Raw genomic sequence first — 11,305 nt, 5'->3', positions numbered from 1 at the left:
AAACTCTTCGACAGCCCACGACCGGTTTCGCCCTTTTTGAAGCTCACCAGGTAGGTCTTTGTGCGGCACATTCAGTTGTAGAATATCATAAACGAGAGATTCAGTTGAGTCTCTCGTGAAAACCAAATTGATTTGCAAATGAATAGCGCACACAATTCACGAACATACTACAGAAAGCCCCACGAAAATCGGGCGGCAAATCAGATAAAACAAGAAAGACTAACGTCGTTATATAATCCGATGAAAGGATTGCGACAAACAACAGGTGAGGTAATTAGGAAAGAGATAGGAATCAACCAAAAATAAATTTGCAACGAGGAGACACCATAGGTTCTCACTCGTCTCCGTAAATGAAGACGAGGAAGGATACGAATTCGGTTGGAGCACTATCACCACCCCAGAAGAAAGGGCGCTAGGCGATGGAAGGAGAATAAACTATTGATTCAACAATAAACAAGTGCATTGAGATTGACCCTGTCCATCAACTCCCATAGATAAGGAAACCAATGGAACTTGAGAATTTGGACGTTCCAAACAAAATGAAGGGCAAAAACCACTGAAACCAAGATGTGGGCAAACAACCAACCAGAAAATAGGAGGGCAGACCACAGCGCAATCCAATTCATAGATAGACCAATCAGAATAGGGGAAGGATGAACAAAGAGGGTGGGGTCTAACGGACCGATCACAGTCAGTGGCACTCGTGAACAGTTCACTACACTACCGGCAAGAAAACGTCCAAACAATCATACACACAAGAAGTGTGGGGAACTTTTTATAAAGCTTCATGAACACAATTCGGAAGAGAGAAAATATCCAGCCAGCTAAGCAATGACGTCAATCAAAACCACCTAAAGTAGCCAATCACCTCAGAGGATAACAGGTAGCCTTCGAATGCTATATAAACGCACACAGGCAAGGAAGCAGTACCCACTCAACTGCGCACTGATGTGTCTCCTCGTATGGTGACGAAACGTTTGCAAGTCAATTGCCAAGCTCGGCGAACAGATCAACAGCCACTTGATCAACAACCAATAAACGAAACAGGCCTAGCCACAAACTGACTAGCCGTGAACTTCGACTACTGGTGATAAATAAAAGATGTAGACACAATGAGAACTACGGAACAATAAATAACCAAACAAGCAATGCTTACCCCTGGATGATCGGAGCTAGACAGATGTTTGCGAACAGTTGAGAATCCTCCGATAACGGGGCGCCACCACTGACAATGTAGCGCAACCGCCCGCCCATTAGTGATCGAACCCTTCGGAAGATGAGTCGATCCACCAGAAAACTGGGGAAGCCACCATGAATGCGGCGACATTTGTAGGAATATGCGAAACGGAATAACTGAGACGGCAGGGGACAAGAGACAATGAGAGTTGGGTAAACGTGTGAAAAAGACTACCGGACCGTATCTGTCGTTATATGCCCAACTAAAAAATAGGGGAGAGAGGGCAAATAGAACCTCGAAAGACTGGATACTTCAAAGGGAAAACAGGGTACTTGTTCTTCCTTCAGCAGATCACACATGAGGTCGTAGCTGGCATGGGATGTTTCCGACATGAACACAGAACTTTCTTAGTCAAGCTGTTTGACCACGTAACGCCTAGGGAGATGGCCCAAGTGATTAGAGCGCGAATTCACTGACCGTGAGGTCCGTGGTTCGAACCCGACCTCTGTCTCTCGACTTCCCTTGTCTAGGAGGCTTGGGCAACTTGGGAGCCCTCGTGCAACCTTCGGGTGGCATGGCAGATCAAACATTCATCGGACGCCATACGACAAAAAGAAAGCCGCTGGTAAAGGAAACACAGATAACCCTAGATTCCAAGCCCGAACACGTCAAGTGAGCTCGTAATTATCGCAAGTGTCGTGGCTGGTGCCAAAATTCCTGGACGTCGAACGATCGATCAATAAGATACCATAAACGAACGAGTACGACGTCACCTTTCGACAGTCAGCGGACTGGCGGTGTTAGGTGACAGTTTGATAGCATAGACATAAAACGTGAACCGCACGTCTCAGCTGTGAACGGGTGACATTCGGGGTGGCCAGAGCTCTTGAACACACACACACGCCGATCACATCTATCAATCTGAATAGATGTTGTACACCGTCGACAGTTTGACCCGACTTGTTAGCAACCAATGTTAGACCGAACGAAGAGATCAAAACACACTGAACAATACAAGTTCTACGGCTTCAGTTTGTGATGCACACCACAACAAGTAAACAACCGAGTGTAAAATACGGTGTGCGAAACGACATTAAGGCCACCCAATTCTTCTCAATTTTCATTAACCAAGATGACTGTTTAGTGAAGTTATGATCGGTTTTGGTTTGAACGGAACGCCCAGAAGATGCGAAACACCGGCAGAGCCACTTCACGGAGTCCCCTGTACACCGGACATGTGAGAGGCTCATGGACTCTACCAGTGATGCTCCAGGGGCTGAGTTGAAGTGCTCTTGATCTTCGATGGCTCGACAAGAGCAATACAGTAGTACGATTGAGTTGTCATTCATGGATGGGGAATTATATGTTCTCACAAGTGTGCTGCAAAAGGAACCTCATGCAATGCGAGAGAGTTCGTTTAACCAAGACAACAGATGCACATACATGTTTAGACAAAGAAGCAAAAAAAACCCACCAGGAGGGTGGGTGGGCTAATGCCAAGCAGAAATTTTCGCGGGAAGTAAATGCTAAAACAACACCTCAAGTAGAAACTAGACCCCTCAACTTCCATTTGAGGATCAAAGGCGTGCATCACGTGTTACAAAGTCCTTCACGTTTGAACGAGGAAGACCCCCTCTGCTGAATGGAACGCAGATGGAGCCAAGTGAAGATGACACATCTTGTGGAATAATGAATTGAAGAAATTAATGCACAGTGAGAAGAAGCACGATCTGGAAGTGATAAGAGACCGGGTTTGATATCGGAACGGCGCGCGGAAAGTGCGAGAACCATTTCAGCAGACGAAGCTTTGTCTCCATTTCCTTGGCAGACTAACGTCAGGTGGTTAAGTTGGACGGAAACACATCAGTCTACTCCCTCCGCAATGGAACATTGGCAATCCAAGTAGCGAAAATGGTATAGTGACGTATCGATTCTTATTTCACTCTTTCATGTGGTCAGTCCTGAGAGCATGAAGCATGAAGCACAAATACCAGGGACCTGAATCAGTCATGGACAGACTGAAGACAGCAAAAGTGAACGTAGAGTGGAATTTGAGAAAAGAGCTTCTGGATAAGCAAATGTGAGATGTACAGAACTAACAGCCTTTGGTGATGACCTATAAGCAACATTGCATACTCTGAAATGTGATCATCTTTACGCTTAATTCGGTCGACCAGCTAGGGTAATGTCTCTGTTCATCGTTGCCGGTGGAATTCTTTTAGGAAGCAGCTAGATGTGCGCTGGTCACTACCGTCTTCCTGGATGGTGACCCCGAGACGGTTAGTGACATTGTCAAACATGGCCCAGTCGCGCCCTCAATGGCGCTCATGCATCCAAGCTATTGCCTTCAGTGCATAGCTCCCTTCCCCCACTTGACAGCCCACTGACAATGCTGGATTTATGCACCAATTTATCAGCTCCCGCCTCCAATGCGCAGCTACCTACCCCCGCCCCAGATCATCGGCAAACGAAACTGCAGCAGCTACAACCACTGTACAACGAGTACGTGGTTATTACAGCTGACAAGCTAGCTAGATGTGCGGTGGTTGCTGAACCAAGAAGCAAACCAAACCAAACTCATCAAATACACTTCCGGAATTGTACTGAAAATCTGAATGTTCTAACCGGTTACCTCGACGGCGTTTTAAAATGAAACGAATTAGGGCGCCTGCCGAGGACCGAGTTCAGGCGGCACGAAGAAAGGACGATGTTCAAGTGGAACGTAAGTTTGACGGAAACTCCAAGGAATGCCTGATGACCCTGAAGTGGAAGAGCGAAACCGGTCGTAGGCTATCGAAGGGTTTCAGCAACCTTACAATTCGTGTGTTCCACCAACAACCTTAGTTTTGAGCTATTCCATCGAGTTGTGTGATCTCTGTGATACATGCACAGAATCGAAGTGCGTGCATGTTAGGCGGAACTCCACACGGATCCCTCCTCTTTACCGCTCGCACTCAGGTGCTGCTATGGCCGAGAAGTCCACCCCATGCAAGACTGGCCAAAAATTCGGGATGCTTGCCGGCCCGGCATCAAGCCGAGATCTGATTGGTCAAAAGTCTGGACCCAACAGCCAATCATGACCCAGTATTGGCCGAATGCCGGTTGCCAATGTAGTATCCAGAGCGCGTCAGAATTTCCAGAAAGTTATTGCCGCCTACGCTATATATATACANTATGAAGCGCTGTACAAGTGTTCCTGACTTCGTTTGGGGCGTTAATATACCTTGTGCACCTTTGGGGTGAACGTTAGCTTGGGAGGCTCAAACCGAGAACCGAGCTGAGAAAAATACCGTTACCACAGTGCATGCGCTCACAACCGCTCAGAACCAAAAGAGGAAATAGCAAGTTCCCTTGAATCCGAAAGAAACCAATAGGAAGACAGCATAGTGACGATATCCTATGAGACAGAGTCAACAGTGTAAGTGAGTGAAAACTAAACACAGGACAGTCATCGACCTAGGCGGACGGAGGTTGGACCCCGAAATATCGGTAGAATAAACTGTACAAAGCTTCTCTCGGTAGCGGGTAGATAATGAACAGCCTGAATCCTGTATCGTGACAGGTCAAAAGCCCACAGGTTCGGACCACTCATAAAGATTGCTGCCAATGAATCGGTGGATGTGAACGATACCTGAGACAAAGCCCTACTCTCCAAAACCCGTACAGTCAGTCCCGGGCTTGATTAGTAAATGATGGCCAGGTTTCGGTCTGTGAAAAACTTACTGCCTTGGAGAACTCCCCACCAGCATTGACCCTCTCCCAGACAGCTTTCGAAACGCGTTCAAGTACGGTTGGGACACTGGCAAATAGGGTTGGTCGCAGTAGGGTCACGTCACCTTTGCAAAAGTTCTGTTTGATCCGCGAAGAGGTATCTGTCAGAGTTTGCGGATTTGAATAACCAATCTGTTTTGGGGGGGGGGGAGCGAAGCAAAAGACATAAAAAGAGAATGTGGCAAATTCATTTTAAACAAGTGTTGGAAATTCATCACAAAAGCGTCTCGTCCCATAAGTCAACTGAGAGCGAGATGGCTCAGTAGTTAGCGAGCGAATTAGCTGACCGGAAGGTCCGTGGTTCGAGCCCTACCGCTGCATTTCTACTTCCCCTTGGGCAACTTGGCAGTATCCTAGCCCCCGTGCTTCCTTCAGGTGGCATGGCAGCTGGGCACTGGAAGGGTGCTACATCCGAAAGATTCTTTCGGGTGAAAGTACAGCACCTATGGCAGCTGGGCACTGAAAGGGTGCTACATCCGAAAGATTCTTTTCGTATGAAAGTACAGCACCCGATACTCTCACCATGCGTTGTCAATCTGCAAACGGACCGCTTACTTTCATAAGTAGTCTGCGATCCGATCTCTATACCGCGGCACTGACTCATCAACCTATCCCAGTTAACTCCGTTGAACAGCATACCACATGACTGCCTGCTCTAGATGGGATTGTCCTTCCAACCAACTTCGCTTAATTTGTCTAGTACATCCGTGCTCACTTGATCACGCGATTCCTTTGTTCCGCAGACGCACAAATCACGTGACAAAACCCCGTCCAGCTCACAACCTAGACCAATAGGTCAGTTCCCATCTTGTACGCGGCGACCTTGCTGTCAGTTTCTATTCAGATTGCCTGAATGAGTGTTCGGAGAATGAATGCAGTGAGGTAGCATTAGGCCCCTTCCTAGTCCACCCCGATTCCTTTCTCCACAAGAAGGCTTTCAAATAAATCATGGTTGTACGGCAGCGAAGCATCAGTGTTGAACACTGATATCATGCTGTCGATGATGATGACGCGTCGGAACGCTTCCACTCAGCGTGCAAATTGTCCTCAGCGAGCTGAACAAGCACAGGCAAGGTAATCGATTAAGCCAAACACACCAAGCAGATATGAGAAGAGTGGTCAAATCAAGTGACAGGTCAATCTTGTCGTATAACATTCATACAGTAAAGCTTGAAAGTGAGGTATAAGCCACGGCAATCCCTCCCCAGTACAAGCGACGTTTTCGCATCTGGAGTGACATTTCGAGCCCCGTTGCAAAAGTACTTCCGCGATACAAACTCCTTTGTACTTCGCCCGCTCTCCAGCTAACCTGAGTTTGAGATAGCTCAGTGGTAAAGGTATGAAGTTACTAACTCATCATCATCATCATCATCATCACCATCATCATCGACAGCATGACATCAGTGTTCAACACCGATGCTTCACTGTCATACAACCCTGATTTATTTGAAAGCCTTATTGGGAAGAAAAGAATAAAGGTGGATGGGGAAGGGACTCAGTGCTAGCTTACCACAATCATTCCGAGGTGCTTACACATCCAGATATTCACTCAGGCAATCTAGATAGAAACTGACAACAAGAACGTCACTGACATCGGTTGGCAGCCATATCTTGTAACTCTCTTCGGCAAACGATGGTTCGGCATACGCAACACGTGTCCCAACCAACGCAACCTCTGGTGCTGGACACATTCTTCAATGAAGATACCCGTTGCACAACCGAAAACGCGCCTTCTAACTGCCTCGTTACGGATTCGCCGACACGAATCCACACGAGCTATGATTCTGAGACAATGATTGCCGAACACTTGAAGACGTCTCAGTTCCGCTGCTCGAATAGGCCAAGTCTCACTAACTGGAGAACCCGAATACAACTTTGGTATCCCAGCCCTGATTGTTTCCTTCGGATTACAGGGAAGCTATGCGCCGAGCATTACATTATTACATTTGCACGATTATTATTAATAACTATAGTAATAACAATATTCAGCTAGTGTGGTTCTCGTCAGCTGATGAAAGTACTCGACTGTTGGCTTGTTCTGCAGGCTTGGCAATCGGATTGCAAACGTTTCGCCACCAGCCGGGGATGAGTGGTGGTTTTTGTATTTCCGAAGTGTTTGATCAGTTGCGGGATGGCTTTCTCGTAACTTGATTGGTGTGTTTGTAATCTGTGCTTCGTTGTGGTACTTGACTGATTTGTGGAAAACTTCCGGTTTAGCAATTCTGTGTCTCCGTTTTGACTGGTTCGCTTGCTTGTTGTATTATATTACGTCTTTCTTTCATCTGATTGGCCAATCGAACAGTCTACTATTAAGTATTATGCTTCTACTTGTTTTGCCTACTTGTTATTCTTCTGTTGTCCCATTTCCCAAGGTTCAAAGGCGGTTATTTTCGTTCGTAGGGGCTGGTTGATTGCATCAAAATCAATATGTTTATCGATCGATTCTTCTATGCCTTGACAAACTCACGCTCACTTTTTGTTGTTGCATGAGCAAGTGTCTAGATATCGTCCTATTCGAATCGATGTCCTTCTGGGGAGCTTGCGTCCACACGTACTCTCTGGTGGACGGTGTTGCAATAGTTATATTAAAGTACGTCAGGGTGATTATCAGGGAAGATCCTACTGGCCTTCAGCTCGCGGCTGCTTCTAAGTACGTGTGGTTGACTATGACCTGGGAAAGCCGGACGGAAGAAATGATAACTGTACGCCATGAATAAGAAGCGTACACGAGAAATCCGCGTGTTCCGGGCTGCCACTCGTTCAGTGTTCCCTTGGAAATGTGAAACTTAACCGTCGGAGGTAGAAAATATTCGGAAATTCGAGTTATTTGATCATCGTTGCGATGAATACCGAATAAATATCATGAACAAGACCCACTCAGGATCCGGAGAAGTTCAGATCTTATTGAGCAACACCGACTCAGGCTGATGCAAGACAGTACTGAGAGAAGCAAACAAACACCACCAATATTTTGAATAGCGATGCCATCTGGATTAAAATATATAAATCGTTCAGCTGTAGGACCCTTTCGGTGCCTAGCTGTTATGCCATCCAAAGGAAGCACGAGGGCTTGGAAACTGCCAGGTTGCTCAAGCCGAGACAGGGGCGGTCGAGAGGCAGATGTCGGGTTCGAACCACGGACCCTGCGATCAGTAAATTTGCGCTCCACTCACTTGCGCCATCTCGTTCGGGGAGGGGGGTACCGCTTCGATGTATAAAGTCTTCAGGGATAAAGAGAGTACGGAAGGCGCGAAACCCAAAGATAGTAAGGCCACATCAAAGGGTAGTCCAAGATGCTAGAGAAGAATGATCAGAAAAGGTTTGACTCACACGCACTCCCATGATGACACAGCACAATTCGCAGTTCAATTCAAACACGTGCGCCAAGGGTAGATAACCAATGTAAATATCGTAGTTGCTTCGAAGTTTCGGAAGTCGTTGTAGGTGGCCCGCAATCGCACTGACCAGACACTCGTGCGTAAGCTCGACGCCTTTGGGTTGACCTGGGACAAGCAAAACGGAATAGAGAGGGAATGAACCTCGTACGGGAGGGTTCGTCCTTTATTTAGACAACGGGAATATTGACAGTGATAATAAAAACCGAGAGAATTGTGGAGAGGACACTGGTGCATTGGCCTACTAAATGGCGTTCATACAACAGAACTAGATATATAGATATCATTCAGCTGCTGCACCCATCCGGTGTCTAGCTGCCATGCCACCCGAAGGTTGCACGAGGGCTGGGGTACTGTCAGGTTGCCCAAGCCTAGACAGGGGAAGTTGAGAGGCAGAGGTCGGGTTCAAAACCACGGACCTTCCGGTCAGTAAATTCGCGCTCTGACCACTTGAGCCATCTCGCCCCCATACCACAGAACCACGAGTCTGATGTTCCTAGATCAGCATCGGGATGGAACAAACATCAACATTCCTTTTATGGCGTGAGCACGGCAACAAATCAATCTCCGTTGTGAACTCTAGGTGGAGGGTTAACACGAAGCACACCAGAATCTGCCATCAGAACAAATCAGTATCTGGGTCTGTGTAAAACTGTTTAAAACCTGTCTAACCTGTCCAACAGGGTACAACATGACGGGATTCGCGTATAGTCAGCGCTCACAATCCCCAGAGGAAGATGGTTTTATGGTAGAAAAAAAAACTACGCGGCGAGTTTGTGGGACGAAGTAGTCCTATGTTTTGATCACCAACAGTGGCTCTTACCAAAGCACGAGGATTTCTCAGTCGCCGCCCAAATGAACGTTTCCGTTTAGTGTGATGTGTCGGGAGTAGACAACATACAAACATGAGGTGCGGATAGATTGAGCGGAACAACTGAGTGTGGCAACCAAGTTCCCCACTCCTCTAAACGAGGTGAATCCGGACGTAAAGAACCCCCTAACGGACTCCATCACTAAACTGAACGGGCTGCGCTGCAAAGGCGACTGTACTTACGATTCGGTTTGATGCACTAACGGTTAGTTTGGAACGTCAACGCGCTTGGCAAGGAGAAAAGTTAAAAACCGGTATGAAAGGGCAATCAGTGAAATCGACATTTGATGCGTGCTCAAAAATGTCAAGGTAAGTACGATTTTGTGGACGGTTGATCATGAAAGATGGCACAGGGGCTAGAGGCCCGGGAAGGACCACGCTCGGAAAGGCAGACATTCAATCATACCACGTAAAGTGCATCAGTTTAAGTAGACGGATGAGCTGGTCCGTCGCTGACGTTATTTGGAGAATTGGGGAATCCAGCCGCCCCACCGATACTGGTGGTGGCGATGTTGCTCGGTGAAGCGGCGCGAAGAGAAGACTCACTACAGTCCATCTTGGGGGTATCGACTTAAGCAATCGCTTGATCCATCCTTGAGGACCATGAGGACCGCGACAGACATTCAAAGATACCGTTACGTGAAGCACATAGCTAGATGGCGGATCGACATGCCGCAAGCATGTTTAATCCACATTCATGCACATACCGAAGTGTTAACTGTCTACACACGTTTATCTCGGATAGTATGGGGGAAAAACAGCATCTACGAACTGAAAAACAATTCACAACAATTCCCCGGGTGTTTGGAGGCCCAAAGTGACGAATTTAGTGTGTTAAAAAGCGTAAACTTCTGGTCGATTCGTGGTAACACGCTCGCCTCGCATGTCAGATGTATGGAGTTCAAACCCTGGCACGACCATTGGAGTTGCACACTGCTGATGAACTCTACTAAGAGCGAAACTGAACGCCAGTGCTTCCGCTCTTTGGTGTGAACTCACCAGAACAATTGCGACAGGACGAGAATCATGTATGCATCCTACAAAATCCCACCACCACCAAAAGAAGCGACTCAGAAGCTAAACCGCATCATCTTCTATCCACACATCAAAAAGATTTGAACAGAAGTGTAGATATTTATGGTAGTTGGAAACAGTTCTGTTGGGCGAGCGGAAACTCAGGGTCATCGAACAAAAGAGACATACCTGTCGACCCGCTTGTGTACATTATGATGGCCAAATCGCTTGGCTTTGCCTGTTCCTCCGCCGGTGGCATCCACAGACCCTGACAGGACGTGGAAGTTGCACTGTTAGACGAGTTTGTGGCGCGGATCCCACTGCATTCACCAGAAGCATCCGTTGCAACACTACTGTCTCTTTGTTTCAGTTTTAGTTCTTCTTGCTGGGCCAGCATGATAGCCGCACCAAGCCGTTCGACTTCGATCAGATCATGTAAGTGTAAGTCTTGCGGAGCTTTGGTGAGTGCTTCGGCGACGCTGGCTGTGGCACTACCGGTGGGCACTGCCAGATTGTCCACTTCGGTGTACAACTCGCGATTGAACACACCGTTGCTGAAGTAGATGATGCGTTTGATGGTAGGACAGCGTTGGACAATTTTCACCACCTTGGACAAGAGTTCATCACTCGTGAACACAACACTGACCTGTCAGCGGGTTAGGGAAAAAGTGACGGTGAGCAAATATGTTACCAGGGAGGTGAACATGAACTGAAAGGTTGGGGTTATCCAGAAAGTAGAAATGGAGCACCAGCACAACATACTTTTCAGGGCACCCGAGCTTGATTTTAACCTGGGGGCACAAGTCCCTACTCATGACAGTGAGGACTGACAGACCTTTGTGAAGGAAACAGCCGATAAATTATCTTTCCGTAGACTAAATATCGGAATGATGGGGTCATCGCTGTTCAAACATCATCATCGTCGTCGACAGCATGACATCAGTGTTCAACACAGATGCTTCACTGCCGTGCAACCATGATTTATTTGAAAGCCTTATTGTAAAGAAAAGAATAAAGGTGGATGGGGGAGGGACTTAGTGATAGCTTAACACAATCATTCCGAGGTGCCTACACCTC

The 11,305-nt window shown here is 47.3% G+C and overlaps 1 protein-coding gene across 1 annotated transcript in view; it reads right to left on the bottom strand.

Annotated features, from left to right (window-relative positions):
* Positions 1–11,305, bottom strand: part of T265_03745 (hypothetical protein) — a gene marked incomplete at both ends in the record, with an annotated part of 35,195 nt that overhangs the window by 11,188 nt on the left and 12,702 nt on the right. Inside the window, 5 exons of the mRNA XM_009168292.1 lie at positions 1,157–1,353; positions 4,901–5,080; positions 8,122–8,244; positions 8,279–8,451; positions 10,418–10,874. Of these exons, the coding sequence (XP_009166556.1) occupies positions 1,157–1,353; positions 4,901–5,080; positions 8,122–8,244; positions 8,279–8,451; positions 10,418–10,874 (1,130 nt within the window). The remainder of the gene's footprint in view (positions 1–1,156; positions 1,354–4,900; positions 5,081–8,121; positions 8,245–8,278; positions 8,452–10,417; positions 10,875–11,305) is intronic.

Source organism: Opisthorchis viverrini, assembly GCF_000715545.1.
Source record: "Opisthorchis viverrini unplaced genomic scaffold opera_v5_54, whole genome shotgun sequence".
Taxonomy (NCBI): domain Eukaryota; kingdom Metazoa; phylum Platyhelminthes; class Trematoda; order Opisthorchiida; family Opisthorchiidae; genus Opisthorchis; species Opisthorchis viverrini.
Note: the sequence above shows the minus strand (reverse complement) of the source record. Positions and strands in the feature narration are given on the sequence as shown.